At 41.2% G+C, this 25,569-nt stretch overlaps 1 protein-coding gene across 6 annotated transcripts in view; it reads left to right on the forward strand.

The window, feature by feature from the left end:
• The first annotated feature begins 275 nt into the window (after nt 1-275).
• prdm16 (PR domain containing 16) overlaps nt 276-25,569 on the forward strand; it is a 212,881-nt gene continuing 187,587 nt past the window's right edge. For 4 of the 6 annotated variants that reach the window (XM_088082330.1, XM_088082324.1, XM_088082325.1 and 1 more), the window contains exon 1: nt 276-624. In XM_088082330.1, the coding sequence (XP_087938456.1) occupies nt 588-624 (37 nt within the window). In that variant the 5' untranslated portion in view covers nt 276-587. The remainder of the gene's footprint in view (nt 625-25,569) is intronic. The other 2 variants (XM_088082327.1, XM_088082328.1) reach the window with 2 other exon arrangements.

Raw genomic sequence — 25,569 nt, forward strand, 5'->3', positions numbered from 1 at the left:
GAGAGAAAATTATTTTGTTAACATTTTCCGTCCAAAAAAAGAAGCTTATTATGAAGAGGAAAAAATATTATTGATAATAATAATAATAATAATAATAATAATAATAATAATAATAAGAATAATAATTTGCATTAACATAGTTACAACACGACCTTGACCTCAACGTACCTCACTGTGTCCACCGCCGGTTGGAGAAAGCCAAGTTGTCGCTGTTAAAGGGGTAAAAACCCAAGGAGGTGCTGGCAGGAGCTGAATGGGATGGGTGGGGGTGCCGGGGTGAGGAGGGGGACGAGGGTAAGGGGATGGCAAGGGGGAGGGAGGGAAGGTGAGATGGTGAGGAGAGAGCAGGAGGAGGAGGAAGAGGAGGAGGGGAAGAGATAAGTGATCTAAAGGGGAGACGATAGGACAAAAAAGTGATGATGATGAATACATTGGAAAGTTTTTTGGCCCCGGCGAGGGTGTCAGATTGAATGGCCTGTGCGCATGTGCGAAGGTGTCCAAACTGACAATGCTGGTGAGATGAAGATAGTGTTGTTGCTGCTTCTGGGCTCACGGAGGACGACGAGAGGAATCTACAAGCCGACAAGATGAGATCCAAGGCGAGGGCGAGAAAACTGGCCAAAAGTAGGTCTTCTTTTCCCCGCTTCTTATCGCTTTCAGCCGCCGGCTCCAAACTCGTGCTTGTGTAGATGGTCCAATGTGTCCTTGTCATTTGTCATATCCTTTAAGAGAGGAGGGGGCGACTCTTTGTCCGGAGTTAACTTTTCTGCTAGAAAATGTGTCCCGCTCCGGCTGCTCAGACTCGTTTCTCTGCATGCTGCGCTCTTGGCTTCGTTGGTTCGTAGTGTCAGAAAGTTTCATGTGTGATGAGAAACGCCGCTGGTGCTTGTAGTTGATTACACTCCTTTAAATGCAGAGATAAACACCACCGTCCAAATCTGAGCTCGATCTTGCAATTTTGCTCTTTTCGGATGTCGGAGGTTCACCCGAGGCGCACGTTTGTTTCCTGAAAGTTACCAAGAAAGTTGTCGATAGTAACTTTTTTTTATAGAGCCGTTCCAAGTCTTGTGAAATAATATTCCCGGCTTTTGAAATAGTGGGCGCTGTGGCACCGCTGCTCTGCTGTGTGCGAGCTGCTGCTGCAGCACACCGAGCTGAGCGCACTCGTTCACTCGCCTGCACACGGAGACGCCAACACGTGAATTTAGACAGAAAAGACGGCGACATTTTTAATGCAGATTTTTTTTTCTTAGTGGATGCCGCTTGAATCGCAGAATATATCGCTCTCCGGCAACTTTTGTTTTGTCTCGGGGCCCTCGGACTGCTGCAGACTGGTTCCTCCTCCAGGGAATGCCAATCAATAATGCGTCTTGTGCAAGAAAGCGCCCATACCACTTCTTAGTGGACTGCTGCTCGCGTCACACGGAAAATTCATGTATTCAGTTTTTTGAACATGAGCACTTTGTTGTTGGAAATGGACCGTGTTTATTGTTTGACATTTGTTTATTGTTGGTGGGTTGATTTATGGATCGCGTTTATTTATGCCGTCCTTAAAAAAAAGAATCCTGCATGAATGCATTTTGTTTTCTACGGCTAATTGTGTGGGTCCGTCTGCTTTTATCCTCAATTCATTTGAGAGACCATTGCTTTACAAGTTTACACTTCATGCAGGCCTGCTGGCATTTGTTTTTGTCTTAGTGTGTTTTAGATATTAATCATAGTATGTTTCGATGTGAAAAATGCAGAGATAAAACGCAGAGCATATTTAGCAGTGTGTTGATTTTTTAAAAATAACATTTTAATTAAAAATGAACTATTTAAAAGTATTCCTGTTATTATTTTTTATTTTTTGCTCGAATGCATGTTTACAGGCCTTTACAAACTTTGTAACTTTGCCAAAGTCACTGGCCCTCCTGAATTCAAACTAAACCTCCATCTTTACAACAGAAATAATTCAGGTTTATTTAAAAAAATGTATTTACATTTATGACTTTAAATGAAATTATTGTGTGTGCACAGTTGGTTTTTTTTTAACAAACCAGAACCGTCTTTATTCCAGAAGATATTGCATTCCTTACAATACATTTTAGAAATTATAGTCTGATGCCGTTACTATTAGCTAAATATTCAATAACAGTTTCAGCTAAGGTGCATTCAGATAAACAATAAGAATAAAAATCAATACTGTTTTTGCAATCATTTTTCTGTTGTTATTATTACCTTTTAACCCTTGCGTGTTCTCCATAGTTGGTGCACAGGGATCAAGTTCCCGTAAAAGTTAAAGACAAAGAAAAAAAAAGAAAAGGGACGAAAGCAAAACGTTAAGTGGGCTACTTTGTGAAAATACTTAAACATGTCAAGGATCCCGCTTCTTGCCAGTAATTGCACTTGGTCTTGATCTCTAAACAGCCTTGATAGTCTGTTGATCCGGGTGCTAATGAACACAAATACCTGGCTTTGTAGCACTCTCACATCGGACCACTGCAGCCCACAGGCCTCAGATCTGTTGCGTTGCAGCGGTATAGCAGAGAGAAACACAGCAGCACACATGAAAAAAAATATCGTGTTGTTCTTAACATTCAAAACATGCAGGCCCACAACTTTTGAATGCGACGCGTGGGAGTATATTCCACCCTCCTTTTTTCTCCCTTTTTTCTCTTTTGCTGCTGAGGTGAAATCCTCTCCTGTAGGCCCACAGCTATATTCACCAGCTGCTTTATCATTTATTTTTATCCCTCTTGTGTATTTTCTTGTATCGGCAGATATATAGACTCTGTAGAAACTCTGCAGCACCTCATGTAGAATATGAATATGTGTGTGTGTTCGTGATTAGTATGCAGTCGTCCTGGTTTGTTTACATTATGCTTTGGGGTCAGGATTAAGTGAGTGTTAGTGTGTTTGGATTATAATATGATATCGCCTTCACAGGTGGGCTTTTTTATTTTAAAAAATAAATAAGTATGACATTTCATGCTCTGTTGCCCACACGTTTATATGTTGAGTAGTGTTGGATTTGTTTTAGCTTAATTTGAGGCTCGTTGTCGAATTATTTTTGATTTTTTTTAATTAAATCCTGACCCATCCAGTAGTATTAATTGATTATTATGAATTTAAAATGTACAATATGCGAGTATTTTGCCATATTTGTACTAAATAAATAAGACGTCGTTCGATAATTAAGAGGCCATACATCCAATTTAATCCAAGATAGCGGCTTTGATATTGGACTTTGATATTGGACCTCTTTTTGTCTTAAAAACTAAAAGTCGATGCAGGCAATTTAGCAGAGAACAGCACCAAAGTGACAATATCTTTCTGCACCTAAAGGTGCATTTGCTCCCATTGATTTTATATCTATTTATGTATTTCTATTTGATGTTTTATTGGGGTGTTCTGTTGGGCCCATACCTTTACATTTGGCTTGAATCAATTGGAATTTCCAGTTGAATGATTTTAGACGTTTTTTTTTTCTGGTAATTTTCAGCGTGCAGGTGAGACGAATTAATACACACACACACAAACAGACGCTGCCCTCGCGCTCTGCTGCACGCGCACATCCGCGCAATAACGTCTCGACAGAAAGCTTAAGAAATATAATTAAAAACGAAAAATGTAGCAGCTTTGCACACACTCGTAGAAACAGGAAGGTGTTGAAACCACACTGATTGTGACCGCAACGTAGACACGTTATTGATTTTCTAAACCTATTTCACTTACTGCCGTCTGCATTATCAAGTCAATAAAATGAAAGGTAGTGCCATGCAGTTTTTTTTTTGTTTTTTTTTTGCTGATTTTGCACATATGACTCCCACCGTCCTTCTAACCCACCACATTGAACAAATGCACACAGGTTCTGACAGTTTTCCTCTCCTACACCCCTCTCTGTCTCTCTGTCTTTCTTTCTGGCCTATATACTAATTGCCAGATATCCTATTGATCTTTGTGTTAAATGCCTCTTATTAGATGGACTCCCAGTCATGAACTTGGCCTGGCTCAACAGCTTCTGATGTTTTGACAGAAGTAATAAAACCCAACCCATAACACTTTAAAACCAACAATGGTAGCTATGTTGAACTTCTGGCTAAACGTTCAGGGTCCCGTGCAGGCTCCCATGTATTACTGCTATGCAGCTGTAATGTGTGTCAGATAGCACTCCTCCATGTTCACAGATTAGAGCCTGCACATAAAAATGATAGGATCATAGAATGAAAAGGAAATGTTAATGTCAAAGACATGTATATTTCTTTAATTTTATTTTAAGAAACTAAATCTCCCGGTTTTAAGTGCTTTTATTTTGAAGTTAGAGCATCAGTAAAACAAAAAAAAGAGAAAGAAATTAATGGGGATCTTGTTGATGACTCATATTTTGATAAAGACTCTCCTCATGGTGTTACTTGACAAGTTCAGTTTCATTTTTAACACTGTTGCTAATTGATACAGGCTAGTGATTAGCCACACAGTGCCTGTGCACATAGAGCCATTTATTTATTTATTTATTTTTAATGTCATTAGCTCTGGGCTTGATGCAAAATGACAGTACCTGCGAGATCATTTCTTTTATTGCTGTAGATCTTTCTTAGATGAAACACGATGTGAAACCTGAGACTGTTGTGGTTTTCACAGAGCCTTTCTGCATTCATGTGTGATGATGTGGATGATCTTAGCAGTGCTCCTAATCACGCGACACCAGTTTTACAGTTTTACATCTCTGTCTGAAATGACACACTGTGACCGCTGTGACAGTCTGTCTTGTGAATCATTGTCACCCAAAAACTGAAGGCATCCAGAGGGTGTCAGATTGTGTGCGGTGGTTGTGTTTTCTGTTTTGTTTTCTCAATTCTCAAATACTCCATCCAATCAGGAAGACCACCTGCTTTGCAGTGATTTAAAAAAAAAAATCACATTTTTTAAAACAGAAAAGTTTCATTTACATTCTGTTTCATACTATTGGAGAGGTTTTTTTTCCTTGAGCGTTTGGACTGATTTTGGGACCATTTGTGTCAATTTTGGAAGGATTGAAAAATTGTGTAGCCTAACTAATTGCATCAGTCCGCATTTGGCACGGCCACATATGCTGCATAAGTACTTGATTATGGAAGTTTGTAGGATGCGAGTTCCTCATCCCAGTTTAGCGTGCGTTGTGAGCAGTGAGGCTCCTTAGTCTTCTTTCCTTATTTATTTCCAGTGCTCGTTTCTCGTCTTCGTCCAATGAAATACCTTTACACTCTACATGTAAGACAACTGTATTCTCAGATATATCCTGTGAAAGGAGTAATTTTGTCCCATCACAACACCCCAAACATTGGGGGACATTTATTCATAATACAGCCATAAATGTGCAATTGTAACATATTGATCTGACGTAGAGAGAAGTTACTTTGGTTAAGGTTTTGTTCAGTGTCAAGACACTCTGTTTCCATAACACATGGTCCACATTTAATTTACATAATATGATACAAATAAAGATGCATTGCTTTTTGTAACCTATCTCAAAATTAGCTGGAAGAGCGAACTCCTAAAGAATGTATTTTCTGGTAAAGTGTTCATATTACCTGGACATGTTGAGGACAGTGCGGTCTGATGTCTCCGTTGTGCTTACCAGTCCTAAATCTTTGAAGCAGTCAGCCATTAAAGACATTTCTTTTCCATTTTTAAAAAGAATTATCTAAAGGAATATATACAATGCAAGGAAGTGGTTACACTGTGAACTACCTGCACTCTGCAGCTGTAAAGAGGAGATATTAATTTATGGGAGCATAGTTCAAATGGGATGTTACAATCTCTTTTTTAAATAGTCTGTTTTACGACTGTTCCACTGCCAACTACTTAATGTCTTCTTTTACTATCGCTGACTCCCTCTCTTCCTCCCAGAACACTCCGTGAGACAGTCTTTTATCTCAGGGAAGTGCTGTTATTGTGATTCAGTCAGTTGCTGCTGTTTTGGCCGTGTCCTTTGGAATAGAAATGTCTCTAATCTGGTGAGGGACAGGTGCTATAAAGTGTGAAAACGATTTAGAAATGTAGATGTTGGATTGAATCCCAGTGTGCCTACAAAACACAGAAAACCCCTTAATGCCATTCTTGGTTTTGAGGTCGTTATTCATCATTTAGCTTCAGCTAGTTTCAGATGTCAGTGTTTATTTTATTTACGTTATTGCAACACTCTGAAACTATGACTTTATTTTGTTTGTCCTAATTTTATCACATCAAAGAAGGATGTAACAATGAAAGGGAGAAAACTGAATGTCCATAGATTTAAAAAAAAGAGCATTTATAGAATAATCCATACTCAGCGTTGTTCGCTTGCTTTAATAAATGGCCAATTCTCTCATTAACTGTTATCTCACTCTGCATTAGGCCTGAAGTGGTTTCCAGGTATACTGTGGTCTGAAAGTTGGAGGTTATCATACCATGCACATTTGCTTATCTATTGTATTGAAAAAAAAATGCCACTAGACAGAGATTCTGAACTTTATTTTAGTTAGAAGGGAAACTTTTTACACAGTGTTTGTTTAACTAAAATAACCCTGTTCATTCCATTAATGTTCATTGTAGCTGAAAATATAATAATTCTGTATACCGTAACACAGCAATATTTTCTGATACATTCACTTTACCGTGAAAGTCCTGTACTGTTGCAACCCTACTCTGCATGCAAGAGATAGAGATGGAGACAGACCTTTGGATTTGGTTTTTGGATGCAGCAGACACTGCAACTCAAGATGCTGATGCAGAATGTTGAAGTCATTCTTTCATGTCAGCTAAGACTCACTGAAGGCTTACCATGGCTCTGTGACACGAGTGCACATAGAAACCATACATACATACACACTCATGCAGATGGATTTTGGATGGACACACACACACACACACACACACACACACACACACACACACACATACACACACACACACACACCTTGGCGGTGACAGATTTTTGGGCAATGTTAGGATTTAACCCCAATCAATCACAAACTAGAAAGGTTGAGTGTAAATGTCATCCAAACAGCAGGAGCTGGCACTGTTGGCTGGCTAAATACGTGTGTGTATGTGTGTGTGTGTGTGAGAGAGAGAGAGAGAGAGAGAGTCAGTGTGTGCACCATTTTGTACAGTTGTTGGAGGTCCTGTCACTGTTCTCTGTTGCTTTGACCTTGGCACAGCAATGGGTGGGCACCTCTTACACCTGGACACAGATATAGGCAGTGCACACACACACACACACACACACACACACACACACACACACACACACACACACACACACACACACACAAACGTTTTAGCCTTGTGCTTCCTGCCTGGTCTCATGCTGGCTAAGTCAAATTTTGAGTTGACATACAAATACCACTGCATTAAGCTCTTGCACATGGCTCTAAATCCCATTCATTCCAATGATACATTGACCTCACATTATCCAGTTGGCAAATATGCCTCTTTCTGCCTTGCACCATGACTTCATCCGCCATGTTTGCAAAAACACAGCAATCTCCCAATCATTTGGCAGTGGAGACTGTGGCATGCCTGAGAGAGTTTTAAGATATATCACTGATGTTTTCTTTTTTAGCAGCCCCCTGTTTTTTGTCTCTCCTCATACCGTGCACTTTCAGCCTGCAGATGGGGGCAGGGTCTTTTTAAAAATAGCCGAATAGCGTTCGAACAGCGGTATGTGTTGGCGAAAAGGGGGTTCAAAAAATGAAAAGCCATTACACTGCAGTTAAATGCATTTTGTCTTGACCTGTGGCTGCTTATCGAGTTACGTCCCACCACCGCAGAGCCATGTCTAGAAGATTCCAGGGCTAAGAATACATCCGACTGCAGGAGTCGTCCCATAGGAAATACCTCATCTCTACTTCTTGAGTACACTGATTAACACTAAATGATTATCTCTCTGTGTGTCTGGTGTGATTGTGCACCACCCGCTGTTAAACAGTGTGTGTTGTTTGCAAAACAAGGGGCAAATGTGTCGAGTCCCTAATTAGCGTGTTTTAGCAGCCCTCATGATTCCCCCCTGAATTGTGATATCCCCGAGATTGCCCAGCATTGTGATTAGTCTTATCTGGGTCTAATCCTGATTTGTTTGGCATTAGCCCGCTCACTTTGTGAGTCCAACATTTGTCCTCACCACACTCTTTTCCTTTGAGCCATTCTTGAACTTTCTGTCCTTTATGTTGTCTTCTCACTTATTTACACCATGTTCTATGTTCAGGAAAACTGTTTGTCTTGGTGTTAAGACAAAATCGAGATATGTTGGGATAATACGACATTAAAATCGTATCGTTTACACATTTCTGTTGTCCAAATTTATGATTTAGAGAAAGTTGTGTTAGAAAACCTAATAAATTGTTTTTCTTTTACACACATGCACAGTTAGGTCTTGTGTAATGGACTGTAGTGGAAGACAGTTTATATGTTTGAACTTCTCTATTAAAAGCATCCAGCATTAAAATTAACAATTGCAGTTAGCTGGTGGACTAAAGCCCTTTTTTAAAATACATGAACAGTATAAGGGCAAGGTGACAAAAGCAAACGTCAAGTATAGTATAAAGTACAGGAGGGCTGTCTGCAACTGATGATCATTTTCCTTATCAAATAATCTGTTGATTATTTTCTCGATTAATCGATTGGTTTTGTCTGTAAAATGCCAAAAATTGTTGAAAAATGTTGATCAGAAACCCAAAAGGGTGTCCTCAAATGTCTTGTTTTGTCCACAACCAAATTATATTCAGTTTACTTTCATAAAGGAATAAAGAAATCAGAAAATGTTCACGTCTAAGAAGCTTGAATCTGAAAACTTTGACATTTTTTCCTTAAAATAATTACCCAAATGATTAATCGCTTATAAAATTAGTTGGTGATTAATTTTATAGTTGACAACTAATCGATAAATTGTTGCAGCCATAGTGTACAGTAGCAAACTATAAGTAACCACAGAACCTCTTTTAACCAGTTGATTGTCTCAATGAATTGATCGATAAATCAGGATGACTTCCCCAGATGTCTTATTTTGTCCACCACCTTAAGATATTCAGTTTACTGTCATAGAGGATGAATAAAACAAACAAAACAGAAAACATCCATGTCTAAGAATCTGGAATCAGAGAATTTGACTTTTCTTTTTTTTTAATTACCCAAACTGATTATGAATTATCCAATTAGTTTGTGATTAATGTTATAGATGACAACTAATCAATTAATAGCTCAAGTGTAGAGTAGCAAGCTGTGACTAACTCGTTTTACCAGCTGAGAAATATATTTGATTATCAACACACATTGTGAAATGCCACACTTAAAAGGTTCAGTTGATAACTTGTCATTTTACTAAAACTGTCACGATATACTGACAGTAGCACATGGGATGGATAATCTCTGAAAATCACATGTTCCTCTGGATCCTCATAGTGCTCCTAATGGCATTTGCAAGAATCCACCATGCCTGAACTAAAGCAAACAATCAGAGCCAGGAGTCTCTAACGCAGCTGTCACTCACTGCTAGTCTATGACACTGCACTGCCAGCAACAGCATACACTGCAAAGACAACTCCGCAAAAGAAGTCTGATGCCAAAATGCTTGCTTTAACTTGGGCTTTCAAAGAGGTCAACTGATGACTTCACTGCTTGGTTGTTTTCGTCCAAGCATGCATAATTCTTGCAAATGCCATTAGGAGAACGAGAAAGAGTCAGAAGAACATACACTTTTCACAGATTATCCGCCTCATGTACTACTGTCAGGATATAGCGACAGATTCAGCAAGTATGACAAAGAGTAATGTTTTATAAAAGTATTCTACTGTAGCTTCAACTGTCTTGATATTATGAGTAACACTAAACCAAACTATTTCTTTTCCTTAAAAGTTTGATTGCTCTTCTGTAGTGGTTTCACAAATTATAGCTCATCGCCAGACACACACACACACACACACACACACACACACACACACACACACACACACACACACACACACACACACACACACACACGCCAGTCCCAGTGCGGAGCTACTGATGATGGCTCATCCTGTCCAGATATGATAAGCAGACAAACTGCTCTGTCCCCTGGGCTGTTCGTCTGTCTCAAACAGGCAGTGGTGTGGTGGTGTGTAGCAGCAGCAGCAGCGTGGCTCTAAACTCCCCCTGCCTGCCTCCCCTTTCATCAGACCGCCAGTTCAAAGCCTTGGCTCCATCTTCACTTGTATCTCTCCCACTCCTCCCTCCTACCCTGCCTCCCCCTCACCGTCTTTCTCACTGTGTTTCGTCATTACCACAAAGATGGGCACGCAGTGTCTCATTAAAGCGGATTAGAGACATCTCCACGTCTCACAGGGGCCGAGCGAGACGTTTCTCTTCTCTAGTCACCCCCCCACCCCCCTACCCCTTTTCTCTCAGAGATCAGGTTCTTTGATTTGGCCAGATAAAGACCTCTTTCATGTTGGTGGGGACGGTTAGTGATTACACTGTCAGATGCATCGTTTTGGTGAGTTTGACAAATTTACCGTGCTGGGTGGGGCGGCTGTAGGGATTGTACTCGTGGGGGGAGGGTGTACAAGGAGATTCACCGTAATTGAGCTGTCATTATCCAGTGACCCTGCCAGGCGCTAGTGCACAGGGCTCACCAGTTCTCTATTTGTTTAATACTTGGCTAACTTTCTTTGTGAGTATGATGGATAGAAAGAGAAGGAGGGAGAGGGGGAGAGAGTGGAAGCGGGGTAGCGGTCCCCAGATGAATGCCTCTGCTTATTTGACCAGCTCTCCTTAGCGCTGCTGTCCATGAAAATTGGCTCTACTACATCACCGCTGCAAGTTTCTTCTCTCACCCAGCTCCTTCCCGGTGCAACACAATTAGGCCCATATCACCGACTGCCATTTATTTTCATACAAAATGAAAACTGGTGGCATGTTGATTACTGAACTCCCCAGAGACAAAGGGCTGCTATTGGTGTGGTTTAATTTCATTAAGTAGAGTGTGGTGCACAGGATAAATATATTAAGAGCTCCATCTCATTGCAGGCCCTCCATTTACCTCAGCCACTCTGAATGCTAAACGAATCGTCTGGTGTTACAGTTGTGGATTTGGAATGGTTTGGTTAAAATGAGGCACATTTCCATGAAGTTCATACTTTTGTTCTCTGTTGTTGCTTGTTTGCTTTCTGACCTGTTATTTCCTGTTTGCTCTGGTAGTCTGTGTACTAATACCTGTGGTTAAAAATAAATACATATTCTGAAAACATGCTTCACCAGCTTAAAACTCAAGCTGCTGAATTTGGTCATGCTGTATTAAAATTTACTTCGAAAGGTACCTTTGGACAGATATGTACTTTGCTTTAATAGATTCTCATTTAGTTGTTACCAGAGGTGAAGACTTGAGTCACATGACTTTGATTCAAGTCAGACTCAAGTCACAAAGTTGATGACTGTAGACTCCATTTGACAAAATCAAAAGCAACCTGCGGCTCAACTTGGACTGAAACACCAATGGTTTGTAAGTTCACTTGGACTTGAACCTTTTGACTCTAAAATTCTTGATACATTTCCCCAAGACCAACTATTTTAAAAGTATGTCATTTAAAAGTGAGCCACAAATTAATACATTTCTAGTATCACCTTACTTAAACAGTATTCATTCCCAGCACTTAACTCCCCAAATCTACTTTATTTAAACAAATCGGACCACATCCAATTGAGTTGCAGGAGGGAAACATGGAGGACTTATGTTACGTTACTGAACATCAGTTGAAAAAAAGATGAAACCAGAAGAAAAAAGATGATAGTTTTGTTCACATACACAGGCTATGTGGTGGTCAACAAAAAAGGGAGCAAACATCCCTGTTTTTAAATCTTGTGTATCCCTTCTTTTTAAATCATTCTGTCCCACCTCTATAAATTTAGAATTTTTTTTGTGGGTCTGTTATCACAGCGCAGGCAGAACTTTTCATGACTTTTTTTTCTCAGCAGCAGTTTAAGGAGTTTGAGTCATGGGGTGAATAATTGATCTGTTGATTCGGTCAGAGCTGATCACATCGATATATGAGAAGAGTCGATGCTGTAGAAGCCAGTGCTTTTAGATCCAGCAACAATGAACGGTTAAGTTTCACGTTCACTGCGCTAGGCGTTCTGCTACTCCATCTGTGCCCAGAGTCGCTCTGTGCTCCAAGAGTGTGGTGCACATGAATAACATCAAAGGTGTATGTATTCCAATAACACTCCTAATGGACGGGCCAGCTCCAAAAATATCACATTAATATGTGGCAGTAAATGTTTTAATTGTGATGGGCCACCACAAATAAATTAATGTGTGCAGTATGCAAAATGTGTGGATCACACAGAGATGCATCAACTCTTGTGTTTGCACCTGAATGCAAAGAGACTAACATATGACCTGCAAAGCAATAGCTTGGTTCTTCGTGTGGCTGTTACTAACTATGAGCTGTGTATTTCAGATCCTGGTTAGAAGGATGCTTTCCGCAGTGACTGAAGACAGTATGTTCCTGGCAAGATAGTGTGACTGTAGTTGCCCAGAGATTTTGATGAAGGAAGTAAGATCCCTGATAGTGATGAGTAGGGCAGAATGTGTTTGTACGCACTTGTTTGCGTGTGTATGTAGGTGTTGGAGGGGTCTTGGCTAAAACATTTCAAGATGGCCCATTAGCCGGCGCAGGCCCGTCCCCTCCCGACACTAGGATTCCTCTGTGCTGACCCCCTCTCCTCCACCTCTCAGCCCCTCTGTCCCAGAGGCCCCCAGCCTCATCCTGCCAAGTGTACGGTTCCAAAGTAACGATGAAGCTGCCTGCGTGTGAAAATATTGAATTGCAAAAACATCCCTGGGTGAGAGGGTGTGTGAATGGAGCTTTCAGCGCCGGGCCCGACCCTGGCCCTGTGCTACTGACTGACGGACAACAAATGGCATTTTGTGTCCAGAGAGAGAGAGAGGGGACAGAGAAGGGAAAGAGAAAAGAAAAGAAGAGGAGAGACACAGAGAAAGGGGGGTCTTGAGGTTTTTCAGGCCTCTTCAGTCTGGGGCCCTATATGCAGGTCTGAAATGCCTTATCACATGACCTGTCTGACCTTTGGCCCCCACTCAGCTAAGACTGTCAGGCTGCTTTCCAATAGGGAGCACAAAGCCTCACAGCCTCAAAGGCCCCCATTCACCCCCCGTGCAGCCGTACTCCAAAGGTAATAGGTAAAAGTAATGTCAATGACCTCCACTTTCCCTTGCACTACAGGAGGGCAAAACTCTTAAGATTCCCTGATAATGTCAAAGGTAGAGGGGTGGCCGTTTTGGCTTCTTATCCACTGCCTCTACTTAGCTCCAGTGAGATGAAGTGTAAAGCAAACTGAACCACTTCTTTTGTGGCCAAACTGTTCTTTTAGTAAAAGAGACATTTCAATTTTTCATGGGAACTGGGATGGAAAATGATAAAAATGTTGAAAAACAACAACATGGTATTGTTTTCAGTTGCTGTGCACTGAGGATATAGTTGTGGAACTCAGCGTTGTGTGTACGTGTGTGTGTGTGTGGGACATTAGTGAATTTCTGATGTCTCAGAGGACTGACTGGGTCACAGTATGACCGTAACCTCCTGTCTCGCTTTGCAACCCACACACTGGCATCTCTCTCTCTGTCTCTCTCCTGACCAGTCCTAGGATTCTTTCTTCTCTTCTCTTTTCCCTCTTTTTCCCCTCCTTCTCTGGAACACTGGAGTTTCTCTCTCTCTCTCCGGTCTCCTTTGAAAAGATGCGGCGTCTTTGTCCAGCCTGATAAAGGATGCCATAGTTCCCCTTTTCCCCTTCTTTGTGGCCCGGGGCTGGCGGCTCCTGTAGAAGTGCAAATGGTATCCTCTCGGAGGGGCTATCCCCGCGGGCCCTGGAGGGCCCTCTCTCTCTCTCTCCTCCAGGCTTGGCTAATTACCACCCTGCTCCCCCCCCGCTCACAGCCCCCACCAGCTCCCTGGTCCCTGGAACCATGGACGGCACATTCCCACAACCAGCACCTGGCCTTCTTTTCTCCTGGCCTGCTTTGATGGCTGACACCCCAGCCTACCCCTCCCGCCTTCTTCATCCTCTTCTTCTCTCCGCCCCACTACCTCATCTCTCCTTCTCTCCCTCTCTTTAACTTCTCCCTCTCTCACTCCTCTCTCACTGACTCTCATTACGAGAGGTTTTAAATTGCTTTCTGACCCTGACAAACTGCTCTGGTTGAAAAGGGAGATGTTAAGGAGGAAGGGCAGCAGATGTGAGCAAGAAATGGAAGAGATGAGGGACTCAGGAGAGAGTTGTTATGTGGGCATCTATATCGTCCATTAGATATACTATTGCGAGTTTGCCTAAGGAGCACCCATCCTGTCAGAAAACTCCAAATTTCCCTATACTGAGACTGGATGTGATAATTTGGAAAAAATAGGTAAAAAAAAAATGTACTTAGTCAGTTCTCGCCTTAATTCTAACCACTTGTTTAACATGTTGCTAAAACAAGAACTTAAAATATAAAAATGCCTTAATTTACAAAGAATGATATAGGATTTTACTACGGACAATGAGTAAAGATTGTTGTGAATTTCCATTTTAGATTATCGTGAATATCATGGCTAGCAGCACCCAAAGAGACTGCTGGGTAACCGTCGATAAAAGAGACTGCATAAACTGGCTGCATACAAACAAACCTCAAAAAACACAAAAGTTTAAGTGCCATTTTATCAAAAATGCAATCATTTTTTCAGGAACGTGGCATGAAATTTCATTTTGCCCCATGCTTAGTTGTTACATCTTGCGTAGTTAATGAGGGACATCAGATAATTATATTGCAGATAAATTTCAGTGGTTTATCAAACTTAACCAGGGTGATGCAGATTAAGCTGATTTTACTGCAGCAGTAAAACTTGTGTGTGCGCACACACATATACACACACACACACATACACCCCAACACAAATATCTAATTTAGTTGCATATTTGCCTCCTACTTGCCGTGAGCCTAATCAATAGGCTGCCCCTGTGGATTTGACCAATTCATAGCTCGCCTTTGTGCAGTCTAGCGATCCCAGTGAGGCCATTTGGACAGCTTTCTGAGGAAAACAAATAGCTCTATTACAAGCTCGCGTCTCTGTGATGCTTAGTGTCCCAAAGGCAAAGAGCTCGGCCTGTATTAATTGTATGTTCTCTGCACAGGAAATGGACAGGTTTTTCGAATAACACAGGCTCACCTGGCATCATCCAGAAAGACGGGGTTGGGTTGAGTTAAGGAATATTTAATTAACATGCAGATGTTAATTATGAGATAAGGAGGTTTATTCTACCGAGATATGCATATGTGTAAAGAACTATATTGTTTGATTGATCTTGTTTAGATGTAGGTAATTGAGCTCGACATATTCGAGAGATGAAACTGTTTTCTGGTTGATCTACAGTGTGCAGTCTATCAGTCTTCCTTAAGTTTTTAAAAAAATGCTGTGCACATTGGACAGAAGAAGTCGTTTGCAGTACTGTTTTTATTTTTACTTTTTCCAGTAAACACACAAACACACACACACACACACGCACACACGCAAAAAATCCCTGTTCAGCAAAGCAGTGGTTGCATGTCCTGTATTGACTCCAACACAACGCAGGCAGAAGCAATGGGTGGCACTGGGAGCTGCACACACCCAGACCAGTTACACTACTATAGCAGAGTTTGGCTTTGGTTTGTTAGACTGGGACCAGCTTAAAGTATACAAACAACATTAATGCTGCCAGGATTTTGAATTAGACAGACAATGGCCCAGCAAGCTTAAGAAATGTTTCTACTAGCTTTTATTATTTTAACCATGTCTGGATGCTGGGACATTTAATGTGAAAACTAAATGACTGGATTTAGGAATCAGTGGTAATGTCAGTGTCAAACCAACAGCTATTGCGACTGTTATTGTTCATTTCAAAAGCATAACTGTTGTAATCCTCCTTTCTTTGAACGGCAATTACTTCTTGTCTTAAGAATGGTTTGGACATCCTAAATGTCTCTTTGTTGCTGCCATTTCTCAGCCACAGCCGCCCTTCCCTGTACAGTTCACACATCATCACCTATAGGGCTTGGATGATGTCATGAACTGGGCGGCTTCTTCCTTGTTGGTTTTAACCATAACGGCCATTAACTGGATGTTACGTCTAAGTTGGATCATCCAGGCATTAAAGTGAAAGTGCACATTCGGATGCTTTTACATTGTTTAGATTTCAAATTGTGATATTTGTGCATTCAAGTGGTCCATTTAATTGAGAGTGTGCACAATGTGTTCAGTTGAAATGAATGCTCACTGTCTGATTTATATTGGTGGTACTGTCAGTGGGAATATTGATATCTTCTTCCATGCTATAAATGTTTTTTTTTTTCTTATATCAGTTATGAAAAAATGTTGATAAAGAAACTTTGGGCTGACATCCAAACGAGACATTTGTTTCAAAATGTTTAAGACTTGTCTCTCACTCCTGAGATGGTACACAATCATTTCTGTAATTTGGTGAGAGAGAGGCTTCCCAAGTCTGATGTCTCCCTCACTCTCTCTCCTCATCAAATCTAGCCACATCCTCTCTTTCGAGTACAGAAAAGGAAAGAGGAAGAAGTTTTTGAATTGTGTTTTATGAGTGGTTGAAACTGCCACTTCTGTGGTTTTTGTCTGTCCGCGCTGACCGTTCAACTCAAAGTTCCTGAGGTTTTCGAGACATGTCAATTTAGCTGTTTTAATTGGGAAGATGTTATTCCGAACAAATGTTTGCACTCAGGGACCTGCATGTTGGTTAGAGAGGCGAGGGGGAGCTGAAGACATGCAGCTTGGTGTTACTGTTTCTGTTGTCTTTGTTTTAGCGCCACGTTGGCTTTGCAAATGTGTTTCTCTTCACTTCCCTGAATGCAATGAAAAAGCTCACTTGGATGACTGCATGCGCGCACATGCACTGACAGAGGCATCTTGTTTTTCAACGGCACTGAAGAGCAGTAAGTGTTAAAGAATGGCACGGTGAAGCATTGACAAAGCAAACAAAAGAGGCAGGTGGGTAAGGCTGCTGCTGGCCTGTCGCCTGTCTTGGCTCCATTTTAAAACTTTTTTGTATACACTACAACATCCTTTTTATTTTGTGTAACAGAAAAAACAAGCTTATAAGAGTGGCTTGTGAAGTAGAACTTGCAGTGTAGTTACATTTTTTGGTTACTTTTGGTAAAATAAAGACTTGATCTTTTTTTTTCTGTATGTATGTTATTAAGATTAAATGACAAATGCTAATGTCAGTATTCCAATCCCCAGGTTTACACTTTTTCTCAGCCAAAGTTTTTCTCTAGCGTAAGGAATCATGCGTCTTCCCATGGCTCTCTCTCTCTGCTTCTTCCCGTTTATCCACACCGCTCTCTCCCATTTTAATTAAAACTAGGTGTGAGTTTTTTGCCGTCCTGTCTTTTGACACCTCGCTATTTATCTGTCGGACGTGGACTCAGGGCAGGACCCGCGGAAAAGAAGGGCAGATTTTTGTTTTCAGAGAACTGCAGGGAACTTTGATGCCAAGTTCCTTTGCGGCAAAAGGCAAGGCCCCGACCCAGCACATCTGAGAGTACTTTGGTGAAATAACAGCAAATGTTTGTCTTGTATTGTATGGCACGCTGCTGGAGGAGCGCTAAAGCCCCTTCTTCCAGCGCCTAAAGCACCTCTTAATAAAATAGTCAAGAATAACTCCTTCACCTTAATCTTCCCCTCAGATTACTGCACTCAGGGCGGGAAATTAGCAGCAGGCCCGTGCGCTTCCCTCTTTCTTTGACACTGTTACATTTTATTTGTGAGGGCCTCTTTCTCTCTTTCCTCCTCTTCTCTGCCCATCGCCTAGCTTCTTAAATTTTTGTTTCCTGTCTCTGTCTTTCTCTCTGTGTGGTAGGCCAGATGAACTCTCCGTGGCAGGGGGGAATGGCATTTTATTGGGTCAGTATTAGAAGCAACATGTGGCTAATGGGTGGCTGCATTTTCCACAGTCTGGTCCTCATCAGTGGAGAGAAGGGGCCTAAACAACTAAACATGGCCGTTGACAATTGATACGAGTCCTTTTAAGTGGATCTGCTTGGTTGAAGAGAGGGTGGGGTGGAGCATGTGAGAGTGTGTGTGACCAAACACACGCGCATGTGAGTGCACATTTACCTCTGTATGTTAATAAGGACAGTAAGAGACACACACTCGTGCGCGTGCACACACCAGCACAGTATCCTTTGGGGAGCATATATACAAGAATGTGTGTGTCCTCTGTGTCCAGGAGTGTAACCCACACCTTGAGTACGGTAGCGGCGGTAGCTTTGAGTGTGGTTCGTCCCGCCGTCTGATCCTCGTAACCAGAACTCTCCTTTACTGCTTCCTGTCCACTCGGCCCGCCTTCTCCCTTTGCCCGCCTGCCATCTGGGTCTGCCAACAGACACACACACATGCAAGCACATGTACACACACACTTACATACACACACACCGTAGTTAAGGCAGGGGTCCTCATGCTCTAACCTGTGTCTTTCACTCACAACTGCACCTTTGAAACCAATATCACACAGAGGAGAAGCGATAAATGGTCTCCACCATCTATGTTCTCAACTTCTCTCCCTTTTCTTTTGCTCTGACAGAAGGAGTCAAAGCCCCTTTTTTCCTCTCAAAGCATTATATCTTACAATTACATTTTTATTTAGAGAGTAAAGCGGAGTTGAATGGTTTACATCATGCTTTTGTGCAGGTGATTTCCAAAATTATCATATTTAAAGAGGTTTAAAAAAGCGAATACATGTTGGACATGTAATTTGGGGTGTGAAATGATGCAGGTACAGTCACTACCACAGACAAACAGCTCTCTCAAACTCCACTTTGATTCTGTTTGTAAAGACTTTGAATTTCAGTGGTCTTTCAGTCAATATCGGATGATTGTTGAAATGTTTGTATCTTATATCTATAGCCAGGCCATTCGCCAGGATGAAGTAAAAGAAGGGGCTGTTAAAAACTGCAGGGGGGACATTTTTTTCCATTGAATATTCTTGAATAATTTAAACAAGCAATACTATCCTAATAACAACAACATAGGGCCACTGTTTCAAAGTAAAATAATACCTTTATTATTCAGAGCATTCACATAAAAATAACTTAACCATTCTCTGTCAGTTTCATCATGCCAATGTGTGTAGAAACAGCTTGCAGCCTCTTCTCTCTCTTGTCAACTGTGGTTTACCGTAGTGTCATTTCTTATCTGTCTGTGGAATACTTTTTACAACCACAAAAGCAAGGAGGCTAAGAAACCAAACTAAGTGACGTATTTTGTCTGCCTTTAACCTCCTCCTCTCTGTTTCAGTACTATGGACAGTGTGACTCTAGCATACGCCTATGAGAGTAGCCTAAAATTATACCTGCAAAGGCAACCAGATACATAAAAAGGCAGTAAAAAGGTAAACTGAAGGGTGCTAACCTCCCTTAAGCCCCCTCGTGGTGCTGTACCTGTCTGTGACCACATTTCTGAGGCTCAGTACCCAAATTGGATCTACCATATTCCTCAGGAGCCTCAGATCTCACTGATATCCTTTTGTAAAGTGTAAAGATCAAAGTTAATCACGTCTTATCATTCCTGGCTAATGTTCAGGCTGAAAAATGTTTTCAAATGTAATCATAGTACTGAACATCAAAAATTGCTCGAAGGTCCTTCATTAGTCGGTATAAAAGAAGTGATAGTAGCATAGCATAATAGTTGGCTGTAGTAGTATTAGTACAACTCCATTATACAAGCATCAAAGCCTTGTGTGGGTATCTAAATTACGTACCTGTGTAGATAGCATTTCCAAACAGGGGGCACTGTGGTTTTCAGTATCAGGGGTTCTGGTTGGCACTTTGATCACTTCCTCCGCTTGCACATGCACACGCGCGCACACACACACACACACACACGCATATGCACACATACACACACCAGAGGTGGAAGGGCCAGTGTCAGGTGTTGCGGCGGACAATGCTGGGATGCGTAGCGGTGAGCCAACATGGTGTCTGTGACAGTGACGGCGGCAGTGTGCTCCTCAAAGCTGCTCCTCTCCTCTTTCATCACCTACTGTCACAGAGTGTGTTAGGGACATCGCCGGCCAAAAACATCCACAGAGCCTGAAAAAAGTGTCAGTTTTGACACAGCTGATGTTGTTGACATGAGATAAAATGTGTAATAAGTTTACAAGTAAATCAAATAGGACGTAGTTATTTCCATGTGGCTATCTCACATAATTTAACTCATTTTTCAAGTAATGTCAATTATCATTTTGCTTTTAGAAATACCAGACACAGTTTGCTGAACTGAACTTTGGCACTCATAATAAATACTCATAATAATAACCCTATGAACTGACAGTTATTCTTTTTAATTTTATTTATTTTTTGCATCAGTTATTGTTCAGTTAACTTTTGGTATAAACATGTGCAAAGATTTCTATTCATTAAGAGGCATTATGATAATGCTGTCCGAACCTAACTAGCATTTGTATGCTCATTAATGCCCCAAAACAAAGAAACGAAGGTAATAAAATGACTAAATTAGATCATTGACAACTGCCATAAATTATTTTTGAACGCTGTGTGTTTGGGTGTTGTAGTTCATGCACGTGATAGAAGTCCATATTGTCTCCTGGTTAAACAGCTGATATAAAGAACCTGCTCCATGGAAAACTGATTGAGGTGGCTACAGAATGGTGAAAGTGGATAAAGAGAATTGTTTTCACAGGTTGCTCATGAGGCGATGAGGGAATAAGCAGAGTGGCAAAAAAGTGGGAAAAAAAAGACAACTTATTTATTTTCAGTGCTGCAGGTGCCCGCTCACAGCTTATTGGTTTTTTGGATGACTCTTTTACTCTAAAGAGGGCAATTTATGTCCCTCTCTGGTCTCTCTCCAGAGGCGAGGGCTGAAGTGGCTGGCTTATTTTAGCTGGGCCTCGTGGTCTTGACTTGTGGTGACATATTAATTGAGCGGTTCCTCTAAAGAAAAGAAAGGCCAGTGTCACGATTGGTCCGACGTTGTTTGTAGAGCTTTGAAAATTGGTTTTGTTTGGCTGGAAAGCTCTCAGGTGTTTATTTACTCATCAGAATGTTTCCAATGGCAGCTGGCTCTCTCCTGCTCTCTGTATGTGTGTTTGTGTGTCGTCTGTGTGCATTTTATGGATGCATATATGTTGTGTTTGCTCACTTATGGACATGCCAGCTGTGTCGGGCATGTGAGAGATAAAGACTGGGGGAGAGAGACAGAGGAGAGGAGGTGAGTGAGACAGTTTTCTTGGCTCACCTTGCTGTCCACTTCATCTATTATTGACTACATTCATTCACACCAGCCTCTAGAACTCTCCACAACTCCTGTATAGCTTTTTATAAGAAGAGCACATTTTTTCCCAACTTCTCTCCAAGTAGTGATATATAATCAGACCACCTGTGTGTGTGTGTGTGTGTGTGTGTGTGTGTGTGTGTGTGTGTGTGGTGTGTGTGTGTGTGTGTGTGCTCGTAAGGTAATGAGCTCATCAGTGTGGCTGAGGTGACCATACAGAAAATAAACTGTCATTGTGATAATTTGCAGATTTGTAAGTTGTTTCCTCAGCGACGGTGTGAAGTGAAACGCTGGGTTCTACAGTCAGACATACTTACACTGTATGCACACACACAGACACACAGACACACACACACACCTATGAATATGCAGTCTGTACATTTATAGGCTATTTTCCTGAAACTCGGGGTCAGGAGCTCGGCAGTACAGCAAACCAGATGAGTGAGGGGTAGTAACTGCTCAGCCACCTATCCGAACACAGTTACCAAGACAACAATTGTTTTAGCTGGCATTTCTGTGAAGAGGAACATTAGAATAACAAAATGAAGCCTCAACAAATTAGCCACTTGGAAAGCTGGAAAAATGACACATTTGTTCTGTATTTGTTCTGGAGAGAATACCTTGTTTTGGGAAAAGACAAATCAGGGTTTGATTTCCACATTTATTTTCCATCCTCTGGGATTGGAAATGTTTTGGAGGCATCCTGGGAGACATAAGATGAGGTCAATTATGTTGTCTTGTAGTTTCAGCTCTATGGAGTAAAGACGGTGTTAATCTACGATTTGGACGCAGCAATATAGGCTTGACTGTAACAAAAAAATGAAAAAGCAACACCTGCACACTTGCTTCATGCAACAAAAATTTAATGATGACAACATTTCGATTAGTAGTGTAAGGAAATATCAATACACAAGATTTTTTTTGTGACACTATATCGTTTCTTAATACACTATCAATTTTTTATTGTTTTGATTTTTTTAGATTTTCTTTGTCTGCCTAAGAATCCTGCAAGTATTTTTTCTTTTTCTTTGTCTTTTAATGATGTAGTTAACCCCTTTGCTTTGAATCAGAATAACATTTATTACCAAGTAGATTTTCACTTGCAAGGAATTTGGTTTGCTTTGTGGTGCATAAAATCGAAAAGTTACAATAAAAATACAACAAAGACACTTTTAAAAATGAACTCTTACATAACAAATATGTACAACAGTGCTGTTTCAGAATGGGAGCTCTGCAGTTTGGTGCATGAAAATATTAAGTCAGGGTATGTGCAAAAATTCACAGTAGAGAAAATATGTGCAAAATGCTGTGATAACATTTCCAGACAGCTGTAGTAAAATCAAACTTGTTTTTATGCATATGGTGGTGTTTTTTATAGTATGACAGTTTTCCTTAAATAACTTTTAAAAAAAATGTAATATATCACCTTGCCTACAGAATTGCAGTATCTCATAATATATTGAATCAAAACCTCTGTATTGTGATGGGTGTTTTGTTGCCGGATTCTTGCCAATACGCAACATTTGTTTCCATCCTACTTGGATCTTCTTGAGATCAGAATGTTTGAAAAGTGGTACATGGGATGACGAGTGTTTAGAAACAAGATTTATGTTTTTTTGGAAGTATGGCTTTTGTTTTACTTGTTTTTCCCTCCATGTTGTTTTTTGTATATCTTTGGATGTTTCATCACCCTATAGGCATTTTGGATGGTTAATCACACCTGCTATCATGGAGCTTGTCAGCCTATTGGTGTGTATGATGTATAGATATAGAGGTGGCTTCCACTTTTTAAGTGCCTGGACCTGACAGAGATCCAAGTAGGATCAATACATTGCCATCATTAAACTGTTGTGGCATGGAGTAAATATTTCTTCTAGCTGTTTTCTTATAACCTTGCCACCATGGAAAGTTGGTTTAATTACTCTTCTTCAACTTGACTTAAATAAAAGCACAAGCTTGTACATGCAGTATGTATAAGTAAGTGTAAAAACACAGAAACAGGCATGCACACATATGCACCTTCATGCACAGTTATGCCCTGCCTCGTGTGCGCACTTTTTAAGCTTGCAGCTGGCAGCTAAGTGATCCAGATATATTAGCTGTCTTTTAATGAAGTGAGACTGATCTCTCTCTCTCTGTCTCTGTGTTCAACTGAAGTATCAATAATAAGATTTATCTGTCTTCCCCCGCAGCCTTGATTCAATTATCTCCATCTCTCCCCCTCTCTCTCTTCCTCTGGCTCCCTCCGCATTTGCCCCTCCACTGTGGATCCGTTTCCAATTGAAGGCAGGTCATGCTTTGTGTTTCTATTTGTCATGACAGGGTTCCTTAACGAGTGGAGGCTCCTTTCCACTGCGGCTTAATCTGATCTGGAAAGGAGGGAGGGGATGGGGAGGAAAGGATGAGGAACAGAGAGGTGGGGGTAACCAGGTAAAAGTGGGGTCACAAGTAGTTTACCTCCAACTCCTCATTGTCTGCATTTCCCCTTTTTAGGAAAATTAGATTTGTGTGATCCCTCCTCCTCCCCCGCTCCCAAACGTGTGTTTCGTGTCCAATCTTAGGCCTTTGAAGTTTGAAGGGTCCCTTGCCCCTCCCCACGCCCACCTCAGCCAACCGCCCCCCACCTTATCTGGCCTCCACCTACTTCCAGACATACCTCATTACCTGAGGCTGTACTGGAAGAAAGAGTGGCGGCTAATCAAATTGACTCTGCAGGTTTTCTGCCATCAGAGGAAGTGGCGGCCATTGAGGGGTCAATGCTAGGCTTCAGAAAAATGTCATGAAGTGGAAAAAATTCTGTGAAATAATCTTAATCAAAAACAACAGTAGCCTTTTGATTTCAAGTAGTGTTCAGGCAACATGTGTCAGCTACACTAGTCAACTCGTGCTACAAGGTACATTTCCAACCACCTGTTTTTATGCCGAGGGGAATGAAATGCCAAAAATGCTGCAGAGCAGTTTTTACACCTTTTTGAGCTTGAGAAGTTGACATCGAGAAAAAGATGATTTTATAACAAAACCTGTGTATGTTGTCAAGGGTCTGGGTCCTTTGCATTCACAGTCTCTGAGCCCCCCCGTGCTTCCTCTCTTGATCCATGACTCGGTCACACACCCTTTGATTGGAAGTTGAAGTTCAGACTTTCAACCAGTTTATTCCACCAATTTCAATGTAGCCATGGCAGAAATTACTTTTGCCTTACTTTTAAAATTGCAAACAAAAGCAAGCTTTTCATTGGCGTTTGGGCGTTGGGTAATCAGTCCCACTTTTCCACCCACTACGACGCCCCTGTACATTGTTATAGCTCTGCATATTCTGGTGTAGATAAAGCATTATCTCCATGTTGCCATTGACCATTGCATGCCGCCACTCCAGCAGAAAGCTCAAGTTTAAATGAAATACAAAATTTAAAAGTTAACATAATTTCATTCAATTTATTTATTCTTTTTTCTTATAATTTCTCTGTGCCTTTTTACAGTACAACAGCAACATTAATGTGTCCTAGTTTCCCCTGGGGATCAGTGAAGTATTTCTGCTCTCTAAATTGCTGTTTTTTATCAGGGTTACTATATTGTAATCTGGCATCCTCTTGAATATGCATAATACTTAATGAAAAAAAATATAAGTTTACATTTTATTGTGCTGAAATTTCAGAAAATAACGTAGAACCTCTCTTAAACTCTGAAACTGTTGGCTCTTTGAGCTAACTCTGAGGCGTCCCATCAAAACACCCAAAGCAAGAGCAACTGAGGTACAGAGTAAATTCACAGAGACAGAGTTGAGTCTGTTTACAATTGGCAGGTCTGGAGTGTGAACATCTTGAGGTGAGCCTCTGGCTAATTTCACAGAGGCTGTGAATGAAGTCTTTCTTATTGCCTGCGCTATTCAAATGTGCACAAATGCACAAAGTGCCTCCTCCCTCAGAAAAACACACTTGCATTTACGCACACATCACTTGTTAGTGTACATGAGGGATGAGGCAGGGCAGCGCAGCTGTTGAAGCAGCCAAAGGCATTAGCTGGTGCAGTTCAGCAGCTTTGCATCGGCCCAGTGTGTGTTGAGGGGGGTCGGCCTTGTTTTTAGGGTTGCTAGCCATTTGCAGTGCTCTTAGATTTCCACGGGGAACGCAGTGATAGATACCGAGCATCTGTCCTATTGCTCAGCACCGGATGGGAATCACACAGTTTTTAAATTAGTCAGAAGGAGGCTGGATGTACATTTCTGTTGGGTGGATTACATGCTGAAGAAAAATCCTGG

The sequence above is a fragment of the Plectropomus leopardus genome, chromosome 9 (assembly GCF_026936395.1).
Source record: "Plectropomus leopardus strain MGB_pleo_1.0 chromosome 9, ASM2693639v1, whole genome shotgun sequence".
Taxonomy (NCBI): domain Eukaryota; kingdom Metazoa; phylum Chordata; class Actinopteri; order Perciformes; family Serranidae; genus Plectropomus; species Plectropomus leopardus.